This window comes from Balaenoptera musculus, chromosome 1 (assembly GCF_009873245.2).
Source record: "Balaenoptera musculus isolate JJ_BM4_2016_0621 chromosome 1, mBalMus1.pri.v3, whole genome shotgun sequence".
Lineage (NCBI taxonomy): Eukaryota > Metazoa > Chordata > Mammalia > Artiodactyla > Balaenopteridae > Balaenoptera > Balaenoptera musculus.
Window position 1 is genome coordinate 109,224,253 of NC_045785.1, and position 18,298 is coordinate 109,242,550.

Here is an 18,298-nt window from a genome sequence, read left to right on the forward strand (position 1 = left end):
TGGGCAGCAAGGATAGAAAGAGGCAGACAACTTGGGAGCAGGAGATTTACAATTCCTCTTCCTCACCTCAAAGAATCAAGACTATTTCCTACAGAGTGCTATTCCTTTTGACCTTTTATTTCTAGGAGGCTGTCGGGGTCATAGACCTTGGTGACAGTGTGATGAACGGGAGGTTGAGCACAGAGTAGGTAGGCGGGGCTTGGGGGTGGGGCCAGGCCAAAGGGCCTCTCACTTAGGAGCTTCTCCATTCTGTCAGCTCTCCCGGAACATCCAAGGCAAGACTGGCACCCAGGGCGCAGCAGGTGAGGGACCGGGCAATGACAGAAGGGTAGGCTTTAGGGGTGATGGTGGCAGAAGAGTCCTAGCTCTGTCAGCCTGAGCTTTCCATATCGTGAGACTCTCATTTGATAGAATTCTTGAGCCCCCAGTGGGGAGGTCCAGCTCAGTTCTTCCTGGGTCCAGGCAGCCTCAGAAAGACATGGTTTGGTTTGGGTGGGGGCAGGGCTGAGGGACGGCGGTGGATAAGGGTATGTGACAGACCACTGAGAGATGCAAGGAGATCTTAGGAGACATGGAGGTAGACGTAAGGGCCAGCAGGAGAGCATGGCCAGAGGACCACAGGGCAGGACTCAGACAAGAGAAAACAGGAGACTGAAACACGGAGAGGGGGAGAGGACAGTGGACAAAACGTGAGATGGTAACGGGGGCAGTGGAGAGCTGGGTAGCAGGAAGGCCAAGGAGGAAGGAAGGCTCACATGGAGCAATCTCCTCTTCCGGATGTAGAGCGTGGTCCAGAAAGCCCCAGGCAAAGCCGGGAGCAGAGCAACGTTCCAGATTCCCACTGGACCAATTCAGCTGGGGGAGAAGCACCCCTCCTCCCAGTTACCCACCTCCCCTGCTTCTTCAGACTCCTATTTTGTTTGGGGGAGAGGGCAAGGCTGCTCCTCACTGCGGTCAGGGCCACATCCTGCAGAGCAGGGGAGGGGGAAGTAAGAAGCAAAACAAGCAGAACCACCACAGGCGAAGACCATGGGGAGAGCGCCCTGGATACTTGCAGCTGATGTGCCACCAGGAGGTCCTCAGCACAGTCCCAGCAGAGGACCTGAGACCTCTAGGACTGTCTTGAGGTGCTTGTTTCTCACGATTCCTCAGTGTGCTTCAACCTCATTGAGAGCATTCCAAGGGAGGGAGGCTTCTCTGGATTATATGGTTCAAAGCCCACTTTTATCATTTGCTAGTGACTTTAGCCAAGTTGCTTAATTTTTCTTAGTTTCATTTTTCTCGTTGCAAATTGGGGATACCTACCTTACAAAGGGTTGGGAAGACTGAGATAAAGCACTTTGGCACATAGTAGGTTCTCAATAAATGTTCATTATTATTTTTATCAGGACTCCCAGGACCCCTATATTTCTCACATCTTTAAAGGCAGTACAGCACACTAGCTGACATGGGCTTTTGGAGTCAGAAAAACAGTTGTGTTTGACCTTGGGTAAATTATTTAACGTAAGCCTCAGTTTGCTCAGCTGTAAAACAAGGATAGTAATACCTACACCTCATAGATGTACGGTACCCAGTCAGTGTCCAAAAATGGCAGCTGTGAGAACTATCTGCCAGGTAAGCTTTATCTTCTCCACTGTAGTAGCAACAGCCTACTTCCCCTAAGGTCTTAACTTGTGGTGCGCTAGCATCCGGTGTGCCCTCATTCCTCTAGCCAAAGCTATTACTGCTCCTCTGGTTTTAGAGATCATGATTTCCTACAGTACAAAAGGAGAAAAAATGGGAACAAAGCACAGAGGACTGAGGGGGCCCAGGGGGAGAAAGATGACAAACAAAGATGAAGATGAGCTAGAAACCAAAGAGACAGAAAGGGGAAAAGCCATTTCTCTCTAAGGAAGCCTGTGGCCTTTCTTCTAGTGACTATGACCACATACCCCCCCATCTAACCCTTCCCTAGGAATCATGGAGTCCTTCAGTTCAAAGAGTCTGGCGCTGCAAGCAGAGAAGAAGCTACTGAGTAAGATGGCAGGTCGGTCTGTGGCTCATCTCTTCATCGATGAGACGAGCAGCGAGGTGCTAGATGAGCTCTACCGTGTGTCCAAAGAATACACACACAGCAGGCCCCAGGCCCAGCGGGTTATCAAGGACCTGATCAAGGTGGCTGTCAAGGTGGCCGTGCTGCACCGCAGTGGCTGCTTCAGCCCCAGCGAGCTGGCCTTGGCTACCCGCTTTCGCCAGAAGCTGCAGCAGGGCGCCATGACCGCGCTCAGCTTCGGCGAGGTGGACTTCACCTTTGAGGCTGCTGTGCTGGCCGGCCTGCTGAGCGAGTGCCGGGATATGCTGCTGGAGCTGGTGGAGCACCACCTCACACCCAAGTCACATGGCCGCATCCGCCGCGTGTTCGATCACTTCTCTGACCCAGGCCTGCTCACAGCCCTCTACGGGCCTGACTACACTCAGCACCTTGGCAAGATCTGTGATGGGCTCAGGAAGCTGCTGGATGAGGGGAAGCTCTGAGAGCCCTGACCCCAGCATGTTCCTTCTTGGCAAAATGGCTGACTGAGAAAACAACAGATAATGGGCTTTCTAACCCTGCTCATCTGCACTAATGCTTTTCAACCCTCAGGTTTCAGTCTTTCCCAAGAGTGCCTGTGACTCTGAGACCACCCCACCCCCAACTGCTGGTGGAGAAGAAGCAATGCTGAGGGTTGAGGCCTCTCTCCTACTCCAGCCCCAAGACAGGAAACAAAGCTGCCTGAAAAAGATGAAGCGAAACTTGGATCTCTATTTTCCCCACAAGGGACCTTTCAAACAGGGAAGCCCCCTCCCCTCAGAACCAGGGGAAGAGGGCATAGCCCATCTAACTCCTCTGGGGACACTAAGGACAGGGGGCGCAGGGAGCCTTTAGAGACATCCTAGACCTTCAGCTCTAGGCAGAGTCTGGACAGATACCAGAGACTCTGCTCCAGAGGGCAGGAAGAAGGGGCTAGGGCAGGGGAGAGTCTCACAGAGGAAATAAAACTATTAAAACATGCACAGGGCTCAATGTTTAATCTCTCCAGCTTCTTGTATCTCATGATCATCACAGAGGAAAGAGGTATATAAACACCACTCATCTCACCTCTCACCATTTCCATGCAGGAGACTGAGGCATATTTCCAGCATCACCGGGGTTCCCTTGCCTACTTCTTCTGTTTAAGAAACTCAAAAAAACTGTACCGCAGATCAGTGCTACAAATTGCAAATAAATATGCATTGAGGAGCAAGACATAGATCAATAGGCTCTGGTCGGGAAAGGATATAAGAAAAAGACTTCCACAACTGTCCTCCTCTTCAAACTCCACAGCAATTCTTCTTCCATCCCTTAGCCTCACACAGGCTGAACAGAGGAGCAGATTAGAAGGGTGAACTGGTGGCATGGAGAGTTCAGGACCCTACATCACTGTTTTTTCCTCAGAGCAAGAGTTGTGAAAAAGTTATAGTGACCTGGTTAGTCAAGACTGAGCCCAAATTCTTTCATTCGAGATTGGGGGCGAGGCACAGTCTGCCGTTCCCTGCAGCGGGGCTAGATCACTGATTGCCCATTCTCAGTAACATGGCTGGCTACGAAGGTGGGGAAGGTGGGCCAGAAGTCACTGGCTCACTTACTGTTCCTGGGTTCCCCTCATCCCAGGGCTATAGAAATCCCATTTTTCAGCTAATAGTGGGAAAGAATAAGATATAGCAAATAAATAATATTTCAATATAGCACCAAATAAATTAGGTAACATAGTTGGAGATGGGGAGGAAGTTTGGGGCTGTGAGAGTCCTTGCCTCCCTGCTCTAAGGCCAAGGAATGGTGAAAGGGATGGGAAAGGCAGCAGGGATGTTAAAAGAGCCTTTTGAATCTAAAGGACAACTCTAGATTCAGCCCCAGAACTGAGAAGGGGTCTATTTCCCATCCCCTATCCTTGCCAATAGAACTGCTCCAGACCAAGGAACTCTTGACAGACAAGAAGGCTCGGAAGATGGCAGGAGTAAGGGAGGTGGGCTGGGAGGCCATGTTCCCGAGCCTCACCTCAGGCTCCTCTCTCCCTCAAGCTGCTCCTTCAACATCTGGCTTCTCTCAATCAGTTGTGGAGACATCAGAGTTTGAAGATTTCATCCTCCTGGTCCCGAAGTGTCCGGGTCCGAGAGGTCCGGGTCAGCGGCACGGGACCTAGGACTGCTCGTTGCTGCATCCGAGGAGAGCTCAGGTGAAGACCTGAATCCTCCCCAGGTATCCTGCAGGTGAGGAAAGGGGGAAAGAGCAACAGATCAAGGGAAGAGGCTGAGACTAGGCTGAGTGAAGAAGTATGTGGGAAGCTGTCCTTCTCTAATATACATGAGCTGGTTGCCTTAAGATGGGGTCTCAGTACCCTCTGGATAAATCCTAATCCTAATGCTCCTTCATGGAACATCAGAGCAGTAACAACAGTCAACTATTTCACTCCACTGAGAACACAGAACCATTACCAAGTGCCTCTACCCATTTCAGCAGGCACAGGCTCTGCTCATTGTCTTGTGGCCACCTGAGGGAAAGGTTTCACCTTGCTTCTGCTGACACTGGAATTACTTACTTTGTGTCTGGTCAGGTACGGTTGGGGGAACAGAGTCTATGGAGGGACTTAAAAGGACTCATTCAAGACTCACCCACTTTCCCCCTTTTTCAGCTTCTGGGCAGCAGCCTTCTTTGACAAGCTGATCTGTGAATCAAGCTTCTTAAGGAAATCAGAGGCAGAGAGGTCATGAATGGGGGGCTCCTGGCCAGGTGTGGGAAGGACTTCACCATTGGCACGTCCCGAACCTGTCTCTTGTTTCTTCCTCTCAGCTGAATGTGGCCCAACTTCATCCTTACTTGGCTGTACCTCTTCCTCTCCATCCTTCTCTTCCTCAGAATCCAAACCATTGAACAGGTCTCTGGGCTCTGTCAGGATGGGGATGTAGAGGGTTTTCTTCAGGAAGATCGAGTCATTAGTATAAAGGCGGTTTGCACGCTTAATCTGTTCCATCTTTAAAAAAAATCACCACAGTTAATGACAGTAATACAATCCATCTTATATTTGTATAGCACCTCATGCTTTTTAAAGTGATTGTACAAAGTCTTATCTGACCCTATAACAACCAAAACTACAGTGGGCTGATATTATCCCTGTTTTATTAATCAGTAGCTTTCATACTTTTTGGTCTTAGGGCCCTTTTACATTTTAAAAAATTATTGAGGAAAAAAGCTTTTACTTATGTTGATCACATCTATCAATATTTAAGGTATTATAAAATTAAAACTGAAAAAATTTAAAAACACTTCCATGACATATTAACATAAATATTTTGATGAAAAATAACTATATTTTCCAAAACAAAAACAACAAACATGTAGCAAGAACAGAGGCACTGTTTTACATTTTTGTAAATCACTTTAATGTCCGACTTAATGGAAGACAACAGGATTTTCATATCTACCTCTACATGCATCTGCTGCAATATCACATGTCACATAGCCTCTGGAAAACACAGTACACTCATGAGAATAAAAAAGACAAATAAAGTCTTGTTATTATTACCATGAAAATTGTTTTGACCTTGTGGATCCCTACAGAGTCTTAGGGACCCCCTTAGGGGTCCCTGGACCTCACTTTAACTACTGTTAAAGATGAAGGAACTGAGGTTCAGAGAGGTTAAGTTACTTGCCTAGCAAGTTATTGACAGAGCTAGAACTAGAATTCTGGGCCTTTTTACTCCTTCCAGGAATGCTTTTCTTATTATGTTAATAATTTCACTGATCAAATATTTATTTAGTACCTATTTATTCATCACTGAACATAGTGACTGACATCACCATCTATATCTACCTGCCTCCCAAGGTAGAAATATCAATGTCATCCTTAATTCATACTTTTCTTTCATGATCCATACCTAACAGGTCAACAAAAATGCTGCAAAAATCTCTCACATCTGGTCTCATCTTCACATTCACTGCCATTGACTTAGAACAGACTCTCAATATTTCTCATCTGGGTATTGTAACAGTTTTTTGTTTTGTTTTTTATAAATTTATTTATCTATTTATTTTTGGCTGTGTTTGGTCTTCGTTGCTGTCCGCAGGCTTTCTCTAGTTGTGGTGAGCGGGGGCTACTCTTCACTGCAATGCGTGAACTCTTCTCACTGCGGTGGCTTCTCTTGTTGTGGAGCATGGGCTCTAGGCACGCGGGCTTCAGTAGTTGCGGCACGCAGGCTCAGTAGTTGTAACTCGTGGGCTCTAGAGCAGCGCAGGCTCAGTAGTTGTGGCGCACAGGCTTAGTTGCTCCGTGGCACGTGGGATCTTCCTGGACCAGGGCTCGAACCTGTGTCCCCTGCATTGGCAGGCGGATTCTTAACCACTGTGCCACCAGTAAAGCCCCAACCCACTACCTTGCTTATAAACCTTCTATGGCTCCTCATTGGCTCAGAGATAAAATCCAAATTAGCAGGACTTCTCTGGCAGTCCAGTGGTTAGGACTCAGCACTTTCACTCACAGGGCCCGGGTTCGATCCCTGGTCGGGGAACTAAGATCTCACAAGCCACGTGGTGCGGCCAAAAAAAAAAAATTCCAAATTAGCATTCGAGGGCATTCTCAATCTAGCTCTCATAGGAAGTCCACCCACACCTCCCTTCTTCTGCCACTTATACATTTTGCCATCCTGAACTTTTCTTCTTCCAACATTTCATGATCTTTCACCCTTTTGTGTCTTTATCTGCCTGGAATGTTTCTCCACTACTCCCTTCTCTGCCTGGGAAAACTTCTCATCAACTCTCATTCCCTTTGTGTTATCTTCTTCAGGGCTCCCAATGCATACTGTAAATATTGCTGTAATAATACCTACCCTATTATATTGTTATTCATCTCTTTGCATATTTGTCTTGCCCAAACTGTGAGTCCTTTAAGGGCAGGGTTGGTGACTTGCTGTCTCTGTATGCCTAATGCACCCCTCAGCATCGCACAAACTTGGCACACACCAGAGGCTCATTAATGGTTTATGAGTAAATAAACTAGATAATAAAATATAGGAACCACAGACACAGTATGTCAGTATTTTATTATCCGAGGCCAGGCAGCCAGCTTTACTAAAAATTCATCCCATAATGGCACCAGTTTCGGAAATCATAATTCTTATATCTGTCAAATATCAAAGCTGTTTCCACTCCAGGGCAAGGCTACTGTAATAAAGTTGACTTATAAAATCTTATGCTATAATGAGTTTAAAAATAAAATTGGATTGATCTGAACAATAAAAAAAAGTTAAAAATGGCTTGCAGTTTTGTACTTTTTCTTCGCCAAGTGCTTTGATGCTATTCATTTTATTTTGCCTAGATAATATCCTAGGTCTCTTTTGTCTTGATAATATCCTAGGTCCTTTTCTGTTGCTTTTATCATTTCCTAGAAGTACCATATAAGGGGACATTGTTCCACTTCCATCGAGCCAAGAGCTAGAAAGGTCATTAGAATCTAATTAGTTTAATAGAGCAATTCAAAGTGAGGATTTTAGAATGAGACAACCTGGTCTGAATCCTAGCTCTACTAATTAGACTAGTTGTATATAGTCTATGGCAAATTATCTCTCTAAGCTTCAGTCTCCTTATCTTTAAAATTTTATTTTTATTGAAGTATAATTGACTTACAATATTTTATTAGTTTCAGATGTACAACACAGTGATATTCCTTACCTTTAAATGGAAATAGTTACATCTACCTCATAAAGATTTACAGAGAAATATGAGATAATATATAGGGCTTGGCACATACTAAGTGTTCCTTAAATGACAGGTAGGTAATAACTTAGGTAATTGATTTATCTAAGTTTTTAATTTAATACGTCTTCCTCATTTTACAAATGATAAGAAACTGAGGCCCCAAACAGGGGAAGTGATTGACTATTCAGTCACTCAGCTAGTAAGCAGCAGAATGAGGCCAGAACCTAAAACTCTTCTTCACTAGACTACAGAGGTTTTCTGTACTCAGAAAGGTACAGGGCTGTAAGAAAACCTCCAAAAAAATTGTTGATTCACTAGCAGCACAGTTTCCTTCATTGCATGGCCTCTGAGCCTCTGCTGGGATGAAAGCATTGCTCAGTACTTTCACATCTACTTCCTTTGTTTAGGCCATCCCTCTACTTGAAATGTTCACTTTACTATACTCCCAAATCTCCATGTGTGGAAATATTAGCCATAATTTCATTCATTCAAAAAACATCTATTAAGCTTTTATGTGCTGGGGACTATGCCAGGCTCTAGAGATATAAAATTGAAAGGAAATAGTTCTGTCCCTTAACGAGAGTACAGGCTACCGGAGAGACAAAGATGTAAAAGGTGTAAACCACTGGATTACATAGGTTTATAGAGAGAAGCATAGAGGAAAGAATGTCCAAGTCTTTCAAGGCCCATTGCGATGGCTCCCTTAAAATCTGCACTGATGTCCCCTTCCAAATAAAAATCAGTCTTCTTTCCTGACTTCCCCCTCTTTGTTAACACCTCTACGAACTCACCACATTCTGTCACCTACAATCATTATTTGTGTCCCTGTCCATATCTCACTAGACTGTAAATTACATGAGGGCAGCAACTATACACTTTATTTATGTTTCTGTCTCCCAAGGTGGTTACCATAGTGCTTTAAACATACCAAGCATTAAAATGTTGGCTAAATTCAACAGGATATGGAAAAAAAAAACACCAACCTTTATCAACTTTAAAACAATGTATTTTTACACCTACCAAATACACCCTATGCAGGAGCTGAAATGCTTGGCATAGAGAGTACCTGTTTTGTACCAAGGAGGCCACCTTCCAGAAAAGAAGAGGGCAGAGCATTGAGGAAAAAAGAACAAGAAGAGACAGGCACGTAGGGAACTTAGGACTAAAAATTAGCTCTCCATTGTTTGCTGTAAATGTTTAATCACTCTCAATGAATGTTTCTATGTGGTTAACAGTACAAGCTTTGGAGTCAGACAGACCTGTTTGAATTTTCACTTCAACACTTTAGTTATTTGACCTTGGTCAAACTGGTTAACCAATCTAAGTCTCGGTTTCTTCATCTGTAAAAAGGGGACAGTAATTGTGTGCTTGATAGCGATATGAGGATCAAATGGGCTAATAGATGTAAAGTCTTTAGTATAGTGACTGGCGTAAGAAATAGGAGTTGCTCCCCTCCACTGGGATAGTGGGACAGGATTTGTCCCAACCAGACAGTGTAACACTGAGATGGGAACACAAACCAAAAGACAAAGGTGGACCAGACTTACATCACAATTAATTTATCACAATTAGTTAATTTAAACACAATTAAGAAAATTTCAGGGGAAGTTGCCTAGAGGGCCACTACCTTCTCATGAGGAGTAAGTCTCTTCTAAGTGGGTGTCTGCGTCCCAATCCTGTTAGACTCACCGTCACCCCGTATTTGAGCGCTAGTCCAGCCAGGGTGTCTCCGGGCGCCAACTGATGCTCCAGGCGTCTTTCCCTCACCGGGGAGCAGGCAGACTGCACCAGGCTTCCATAAGAACGAGCCCGGCTCCCTTGAAGCAGTCCTGACCCACCAAGGGGGGCCTGTCTAGAGGGAGAAGCCATCTCCTCACCCTGCGGACAACTGGGGTTGCAACTGCGGGAGGCCCGTCTAAGTGACCAATAGTGACGGGCCCGGGGTCTCTAAGACTTAGAGGATTCCTTTCCCCTTCAGTCTTCTGTCCTAAGTCTCCCCGCCTCCCCAGGCACTGCGCGACCTCTCAGCCCTCGCTTCTCCTCCCTCCAAGCCCCTTTCCCACCAATCTGTACTCCGACTATTCAGTCCCTACCTGAGTCTCTCCTTAGCACCCCTCCGACTTTCGATTCCCCACAACAACTCGCGACATTGAACTCTGACCTTTGAATTCTAGACAGCCTCCTCAACACTCAGCTCAGTTTGCCCCTAGGTCCGACAGCCCGACCTGCCGGTCCCACAACACCCCGTCTCCGCCCCGTCCCGGGGTGGGCTTGCTAGGGTCAGGAACAAATCAGGCCCACCCCAGGTGGGCTGTGGCCGCAGGAGAAGCGCGTGATGAAAGCGAGAGTCTACAGCACACTTTCCCCTCAGCGATCCTCAAAGGTACCCTCCGCATCAAATTAGTCACACCCTCAAATTCGGGCTCCACATCCAGGTTCTTGTCCCTCCAAACCCTCGAATCTGTCAAGATGCAGGGGCCTGTATCCAGCCCGGCGGCAAGTTCTTTGAAAAAAAAGACTTCATTTCCCTAAAGGCTCCGCGCCGGCGGGGTCGCAGGGCACCATAGGAAATGCAGTCCCCATCCGCAGGCAAGGGGCGGGCTTCCGGGATCGCGCAGTGCATGCATGGAAGAGCGTCCCCGGAAGTAAGGGGGCCAACCGGAAAGAGACAGGAAGGAAGGAAGCAGTCCCACTCTCGCTACGGTGGCCTGAAAGGAGTAGCGAAGGCGGAGCCGTAGAATTGAACATTTCTGGGGCTCACAGTCGTGATGTCTTTCAAGAGGGAAGGGGATGATTGGAGTCAACTCAATGTGCTCAAAGTAAGCGCGAGAGAAGAGCGTCTGGAGCAGCTTCACCTGCCCACTGAAGGCTGTGAAGGAGCTGTTTTGTTGCTGTGACAACAACTGGTGGGGGGTGGTGCGGAGGGAGCCAGACCACTAGAGCTGCTGTTGACCCCTTCTTCGCCCCAGATCTCTGCTCTCCCCATGGTCTTTATTCCCTTTGAGTCCTCGTCCCTATCGTTTCACTTTTATCCCGTCCGGACTTCTTCCCCTATATCCTGCAGAAACGAAGAGTTGGGGATCTGCTGGCCAGTTATATCCCAGAGGATGAGGCGCTGATGCTACGGGATGGACGGTGAGGGCGAGAAGTGGATCAAGCCTAAGGGTTCTGCGGTTAGAGGCTCAATAAACTTTTTTTTTTTTTTTGGCTGCGTTGGGTCTTTGTTGCTGCCCACGGGCTTTCTCTAGTTGCGGCGAGCGGGGGCTACTCTTTGTTGTGGTGCGCGGGCTTCTCACTGTGGTGGCTTCTCTTGTTGCGGAGCACAGGCTCTAAGTGCGCAGGCTTCAGTAGTTGTGGCTCGCGGGCTCTAGAGCGCAGGCTCAGTAGTTGTGGCGCACAGGCTTAGTTGCTCTGTGGCATGTGGGATCTTCCTGGACCAGGGCTCGAACCCGTGTCCCCTGCATTGGCAGGTGGACTCTCAACCACTGTGCCACCAGGGATGCCCAACAAACTTTTGTTATTAAGGAGGAGAGCGGGAGTATCTAGGATTCTTTAGCTAGGACTGAGCGACAGGGATGTGGTTGGTGGACATTGGGAGACTTGGGAGTTGGGCTTTGGAAAGGAGTGCTAGGACGGGGTGGGACCTATGGCCAAGACTCCACTACTCTGGGGCCAGTTATCTTCTTCTTTCCTCCTCCCCAGCTTTGCTTGTGCCATATGTCCCCATCGACCTGTACTGGACACTCTGGCCATGCTGACTGCCCACCGTGCAGGCAAGAAACATCTGTCCAGTAAGTTTGGGAGAAGACAGAGGATGGAGAATGAACCCTTAAAATCTCTTCAGACCACCCTTGGTGCTCTGCTTTTAATTCTCTTCCCCTTTCTCCTCAGGCCTGCAGCTTTTCTATGGCAAGAAGCAGCCGGGAAAGGGCATGGAGCAGAATCCAAGAGAGCAGAATGAACTGAGGAGGGAAGAGACCAAAGCGGAGGTAATCAGAGTGGGGAGGTTGTGTTCCAGGCAGGTCTGTGCTGCACACCTTAGGCTTGAAGGGCTTTGGCTTCTTTCTAGCTCTGAAGGCTCTGACTCTGTCTCCCATCTCCATGCCAGGCTCCTCTGTTAACCCAGACTCGACTTATCACCCAGAGTGCTCTGCACAGAGCTCCTCACTATAACAGTTGCTGCCGCCGGAAGTACAGGTCTGTGGGGTGGGAAAGCCAGAGACAGGGAGGGACAGGAGATAGATGGCTCTAAAGTGATCGTTTTCCTAATTGTAATCTGAGGAATACTAGTGTTCTGGAAGTGTTACCTTGTATTTCAGGCAGGAAAAAGAATCTTGTAATTAAAAAAAAAGTTTGGGAAGTGGTGCTTTGTAATCCTATTTGAAGAATAGTAATATTAGTGTATTTTAAGGGCTCTACAAAGTCTTAAGATTAAAAAAAAAAAAAACCTTAAAAAAGTTAACTTAGCCTTTCCTAAATTCACTGGATCCCAAAATCCTTTTTATGCAGAACGCTTATTAATATTTTGAGGAACACAGTTTAGGAAGCACTGCTTTAAGGGGTTGGGAGTCACAGGAGATTTGGCCCTTTCCTTTACTGCTTTTACAGACTTTGATTCTTCTCTACCCAGACCAGAAGCCCTTCGTCCCTCTGTCTCTCGTTCCCCTTTGCCACCCCCAGAGGTTGAACCCCAAAGTGGGAAGATCAGTAGAGAACCTGAGCCTGAGGCTGGCTCACAGACCAAGGAATCAGCAACTGTCTCATCTCCTGCACCTATGAGCCCCACAAGAAGACGGGCCCTGGATCATTACCTCACCCTTCGAAGGTGAGTATGCAGAATCACTTTCCTCAGATTTCCCCTTTTCTCTCTGACCCTCCTTTTTTCAAAGCTTCTCAAGTGTTTTTACTTATCCCCACTAATTTCTTAATAAACTTCCTTTCCTGACCAATTCTATTTTTTCTGATGTTTCCAGCTCTGGATGGATCCCAGATGGACGAGGTCGATGGGTAAAAGATGAAAATGTTGAGTTTGACTCTGATGAAGAGGAACCCCCTGATCTCCCCTTGGACTGACACCCTCTTTCCCCGTTCAGTTCACAAATAAACTAGAGTGGGTGCTGGGAGCCTAACTTTCCTTGAGTCTGGCTCCTTGTTTCAGGATTTCAGATCTGTACCTTCTCAGCCCAGCCAGTTCTTCTCTACAATGTACACAGCTCCCCATACTTCTAACCCCTCCCCCACCTTCTACCAAAGTCATGCCAAGCGTCAGCTGCAGGCAGCCCGGTGCCCTATTAATAAGTCTGTCAGAAGGAGGTTTTTGCCCTTCATGTTTTCTGCCTTCTTCTCCACCTCCACGCAAAGTCCTTTCCTCCTTCAAATAACATGGGGGTTGTGGGTAGGCGTTCGGGGGGAGGGGCCGGACATGTCAAGAAACAGGGCCAGGGCTGGCCACCCTGTGAAAGTAGAAGAGACTAAAGGCATTGGCAGGGTTATGGGGAACACCAAGGGAGGGAGCTCCCCCACCTCCTGCTGGTAACCTGAACCTCCCTGCCTGCTGATGCCCAGAGTATAAATAATCCCCTGATGAACTGGCAGTAACCCTTGGGGGTTAGCGCCAAGATTTCCACCCCAAAGCCCAAGGAAGGAGGCAGGCAGAGCGGACAGAAGGGCCTTTATTTACAAGATGAGGATTTAAGCTTTCAGGGCTCCGAGCTCTAGTTGGTAAAGGGAAGGGTAGTGTTATCTCTTCTTTTGCTGGCGACCTGTAAAGGAAGAAGAGTAAACACAAGTCATTATCCCATCTCTTGCTTCCTGCAAAGGTGCTCTTCTTCTTTCTAGTTCCTTGGCCAGACTCACAAAGAGGTAATGTCTTAGGCCACCAAACATGCCCTTCCCCCCTCACATTAACAAAATAAGAAACAACGCAGCAAATAAAAATATCATTCCCCCAAACAGGTATGTGTAGCTTCCCTCCGCCTCTCTCCTGGTATATTTGGGCAGAGGAGCTTTTCTGTCTACTTTCGGATCACCTACGGGGTTTAAGCCGCTCATGTGAGTCACTTTGGCAGCACCCCAGGCTGTTAGTCACTAAGTCAGCTTTCAGGAGCATCCACCAGCTTCTGCAGCTACGTGCCCTCTCCCCCACACACCACGTCTGCAGCTACTCACGCAGTTCATTGTTCCGGGTCATGGCCTGGGCTGCCCGAGTTCGTGGCCCCTGCTGTGTAAAGTGGTAGCCAAAGCGGACAATGGAGGGGCACTGTTCAAGCACGGTGGCCATCTCCATCTCCACTGCGTCGCCAGGCCACTGGCGCTGGGGGAAGGAGAGATGGAAACTGTCACCCACCCTGTCTGGGTTGTTCACAGTCCTAGACCACTGACCCTTTGGGAGGTCAAAGAGGCTTGTTTCTCCAGAGTGGGTGATGAGAGGTGCTGCCTTGGCTCCCCTCATAGGGACAAAGAAGAGGAGAGTTCAAACAAGATCAGATGAGATCCTGCCCCAGTGGCTGCCTCAGGGAGGAGGCTCAGTGAGTGTTAGCTGACTGCAAAGACCAGGAGAAGGGAATGCTGACCTGGTTGTCTACGCGGAGCTCGGTGAGTGTGGCATTCTCCCGAACTGCCTTCAGCACAGCCATGAGCCCTGTGCTGCTAATGAAGTTGGATTCAATGTTCAGGCTCTGGAGGCTACGATTCTCACGCAACATGTCAGCCACCGCCTGGGTAGTAGGAACTTGGGTTAGCATTAGGGGACAGTTTCACAGATGACTGAGGAGAGACAGAACAGGAGCAAGAGGGAAACACAGCTCTTGGGGAAGAGTCCTTGAGCTGTGGGTGGGGCTTGAGGGAGGCAGGTGTGGGAGTAGGTAGCAAGGAAAGCAGGGAGATTAAGTGTGCGGTGCAGTTGGCGTGGGTAGGAGGGTTGTGGCTCTTCAGGAAGATGAGCTGAGGATTTCAGAGCGGTGAGTCATAGGACTGAGGGTAGGAGTCTCCAGCAGGGCTCCCCTAAGAGAGCTTGATGGGAATAGCACCCCCAGCACAACCCTTTATGTCAGCCCTGCCAGCGGGGCATGTCAGGGTGCAGGGAGAGGGCTAGGGATGTCAACTAGCCTTACATTGGCAACGGGGTCACCACTCCTTGTGGCCACCAGACTGAAGCTCCGGACATGGGTATTTGTCTTCATTGCTTCACACAGCTCAGTTAGCATGGGTATCGGGATGTCCTATCAAAGGGGAATAGGGGATGGTGGGCTAGGGGACTCACACATGTCAGCAGAGTTATCCCAGTGCTATTGCTTAGAGGATGGGGGTCAGATACCTGGATATTATTGAGGTTCACCTCCTCCAGCTCCTTGTCATTGCTTCGAACACTCTTCAGTATCTCCTCAATGTTTGTGGGATTTGGGGGCTCATCTGGCACTGGCTTATACTTGTCAGGCTGCACCACACCTGGTGGGTGAGGGCAGGAAGGAAACCCCAACATGTCCCCCACAATCTCCTCCCCATTGGTTCTCATGACTTATGCATCATGTCCTCTCCCTGATTCACCTGTTTCACCCTTTGCTACCTTTGCTCAGACTCTGGGACTGCCTGCCAAGAGCCCTGGGTGCCATGCTCCCAAACACACTCACTGCTAATGCCTTCAGTGTTGCAGATTTCTCCGCTGCAGATAGCATCATAGTATTGCTTGTTGCTCATCAGTGTGTACATGCCCAGAATGGCTGGAGAGAGTAGGCAGAGGGGAGACAGGGAATGAGAAAAATGGACTTGTTCCAGGGCCCCCACCGACCTCATTCTGAATCTGTTGCATTTTTGAAGGCTGAACTCTTCCACTCTCCCTTGGTCCTAGGGGTCCCTTCCATTAAACTGCGTAAGGCAGTGGTTTTTAAAACATTGAGACAGGGCTAAGGGAAGATCCCTAAGGAGACACTACAGGGTGAGGGAGTCTGTCAGACCCTCCTGTTTTCAGCCAGAATAGTTTTGCTTTATAATCCCTGTAAAATTGCCCTAGAGTTGTTAACTTATTAAATTTAAAGATGAGTGAATACATACATAAACAAGAAAAATTTAAAACCACTGCCTGAGGCTTTCTCAAAAACGTCCACATCCTGGTTCAGGGCCTTCCCTGCTAGCCCCATGCCATGGTTAGGAGCCCCTGCCCCAGATCTTCCCAACTCCTCAACTTCCCGCAGCTGCCCACCTGCTAGATCACACATCTCAGCATCTGTGGCATGGGCCAGTGCCTCCTCCAGCTCAGGCTCCAGAGTGATCTGCTCCTGGGCTGGAATTTCTCTCTTGGGCTGAATGTAGGGTTTCCCTGATGGGGAGATGAGGATGGTTCAGATACAGGTCATTTCTCCTAAGATCCTGGCCTCCAGATTCCTTTCCTTCTCCAGGAGGTGGAATGCTGGGTCACTAGGAGCCACTGTAAAGCCTGAGTCCTCTACAAGCTCAGGACTCCTGGGTCCCCTTGATCTCGTCTAAGAGCTGAAGAGTGCAAGCTGGCATGCAGGTGTAGGCAGCTGAGTCCCTGGGCAGCTAGGAGCTGGAAGGTGAGAGGGAAGCTGGAGGGGACCTTTGAGAGACAACCATTTGGGTTCTGGGAGGCATGGATGTTAGTGTCTCCATACCCTTCTTCTCGCCTGTGTAGGGAACCAAGTCATCACGCTCTTTGACCTCTAGTGCCTGCTGTTCCAGGTACTGCAAAAGGGCCTCTCGGTCCAGCGGCCCCGTTGGGCTCTTCTTTGTCTGGTCACGTTGTCTTAGTCCAGCTGGCAGGAGCATGTTCTTAGGGATGAGTTTTGGGGAGCAAGTCAGACCTCCCCTCTGACCTGGGGCACCTCCAAGGCTCCCTAAAACATCTCCAGACACCATTCCCCTGACCCTCTTGGGACTCCAGGCCCTATAGATAGCCCTGGTCTCAGTCACGCAGGGCCCCACACCCTTCCCAAATGCGTGGGGACTGCCCCTGGTACCCTGTGCTAGAGCCCCTACCTCGGGGTCCATCTCCTGTAGCTCGCAGTCCAGCTGCTCTAGCTCCTCGGGGCTCAAGGTCCTTAGGATCTCATCTTCATCTATGTCTCTGTATTTCTCCAGTTCCTTCTGATACGATGACATGACGGCCCCCACCCCCTCCCCACAGTGTGGCACTCACGGAGCCTGGGGTACATGGGGAAAGTGGTTGGACAATGGAAAGATGTACATGGACGCAGTAGGGACACAGAGACAGGTCAGTGGGGCAGAACAATAAACTGGTTGCCTTGGAGGACAGACCTAGTTGGGCATGGGAAGACGGGGGAAGGTTAGGTTGCTCAGCTAGGACCAGAGCCTCCTTCTGGCTCCCACAGCTTCCACCCACTCCGGATGGGGATACCAGGCATCCAGGCTGAATTTGCCTTCCCCAGTGTATAAGAAATCCTGGCAGTACCTCTCCCCTATTACCTCGACTGTCCGTGCCTCTTGCCCTAGCACAGCTGCCGGGAGCCCTGCAAGCACAGCTGGCCCCAAGCCCAGCTCCTATTGAAAGGAAGGGGGGCAGGCAGAGAGCTTCAGGGAAATTCCTCCTCTCTTCCCCATAATCCAGTTTTTCCTAAACTGGTTTAAGAAAGCAAGGAGGATTGCAGGGGGGAAAAGACAGTGCTCTGACTCTACCCTCATTTCCTCTTTTATTGCGTTGGATCAAGATTTCACTGTTTGCTAAAATTCTAAATCCTAAGGCAAAGCAAGGGCTCAGAGGAGCTGGGGGACTTCCAGGTTGGGGGAAGGGTGGTACGGCCTTAGAAGCAGGTACTGAGTTCCCATAATTTGTCCCTGGCTTTGGACAGGAAGGTGACACCAGTCTAATGGGTGGGAAACGCCTTCTAAATGGGATAAAGTTTCTCTAAAAACAGTGAGAGGATTAAACTTGCATGATCTTTTACAATGTGAAAAATAAACACAAGCCACACATACACACCATGCTGAATATGAAAGATTCAGAGAATGTGTGAGATACTTACATTGACAATGTAACCTACAGTTACGGGAGAACACAAGACAGCGGCAGAAACATGCTGAGTGACAGAGGCACACACTCCATTTCATTCCCAGTAGGAGCCACTCTTCTCCTCCCATCTCCCACCAGGCTCTGACCCGTGAGGCCCCTGCCTTCCCCACCTACCAGTCCTGGTGGCCACCTCCGTTCTCACCTCCCCTTCTGTCGGTTGGTCTGTCTGTTCTACAGGAGCACTGTCCTGGCAGCAGGAGGAGCCCAGTGACGGGGGAGAGGGTGGGGGAACAGTGAGCTCAGCATTTTATTATTTTAGCTCTGGCCAGGTGGGGGTAGTGGGAGATCACATATACACAGCCCCCATACCCTGCCCAGCCCTGAGAGCCTCTAGTGGCCACTAAGAGCCATGGCACCTCCTCCCCTTCATACAAGCCCGAGTCCTAGAAACTGGAGTTCTATGAGAATCACACAGTTCCTACTTATTTGGTGCCTGCTATATTCAAAGCAGTGACTATACAGAGATATAAAGGTGAGGATAAGGATTTTGTTTTGGTGTCTAATTTTAA

The 18,298-nt window shown here is 48.7% G+C and overlaps 4 protein-coding genes across 5 annotated transcripts; 2 read left to right on the top strand and 2 right to left on the bottom strand.

Moving 5' to 3' along the window:
• The first annotated feature begins 224 nt into the window (after positions 1-224).
• Positions 225-3,031, top strand: TNFAIP8L2 (TNF alpha induced protein 8 like 2). Its single transcript, XM_036850365.1, has 2 exons — positions 225-302; positions 1,955-3,031. The coding sequence occupies exon 2, from the start codon at positions 1,960-1,962 to the stop codon at positions 2,512-2,514; it is 555 nt and encodes a 184-aa protein (XP_036706260.1). The 5' UTR covers positions 225-302; positions 1,955-1,959; the 3' UTR covers positions 2,515-3,031.
• Positions 3,030-10,256, bottom strand: LYSMD1 (LysM domain containing 1). The gene is made up of 3 exons (XM_036850351.1): positions 9,437-10,256; positions 4,669-5,027; positions 3,030-4,260 (listed from the first exon to the last, which is right to left on the bottom strand). Exons 1-3 carry the CDS (start codon positions 9,614-9,616, stop codon positions 4,122-4,124), a joined length of 678 nt encoding a protein of 225 aa, XP_036706246.1. The 5' UTR covers positions 9,617-10,256; the 3' UTR covers positions 3,030-4,121.
• A 149-nt stretch (positions 10,257-10,405) lies between these two features.
• SCNM1 (sodium channel modifier 1) lies at positions 10,406-12,876 on the top strand. Its single transcript, XM_036850337.1, has 7 exons — positions 10,406-10,566; positions 10,812-10,882; positions 11,450-11,538; positions 11,639-11,736; positions 11,856-11,944; positions 12,378-12,572; positions 12,721-12,876. The coding sequence occupies exons 1-7, from the start codon at positions 10,516-10,518 to the stop codon at positions 12,818-12,820; spliced, it is 693 nt and encodes a 230-aa protein (XP_036706232.1). The 5' UTR covers positions 10,406-10,515; the 3' UTR covers positions 12,821-12,876.
• A 525-nt stretch (positions 12,877-13,401) lies between these two features.
• On the bottom strand, positions 13,402-18,005 carry TMOD4 (tropomodulin 4). 2 transcript variants are annotated; one of them, XM_036850323.1, is made up of 11 exons: positions 17,904-17,985; positions 17,743-17,756; positions 16,739-16,903; positions 16,375-16,531; positions 15,945-16,061; positions 15,376-15,465; positions 15,063-15,193; positions 14,860-14,967; positions 14,320-14,463; positions 13,916-14,060; positions 13,402-13,509 (listed from the first exon to the last, which is right to left on the bottom strand). In XM_036850323.1, exons 3-11 carry the CDS (start codon positions 16,859-16,861, stop codon positions 13,487-13,489), a joined length of 1,038 nt encoding a protein of 345 aa, XP_036706218.1. In that variant the 5' UTR covers positions 16,862-16,903; positions 17,743-17,756; positions 17,904-17,985; the 3' UTR covers positions 13,402-13,486. The 2 variants fall into 2 exon arrangements, with proteins under 2 accessions (XP_036706218.1, XP_036706208.1); XM_036850313.1 differs by lacking the exon at positions 17,743-17,756 and having other exon boundaries at positions 17,904-18,005.
• Between the last annotated feature and the right edge of the window lie 293 nt (positions 18,006-18,298).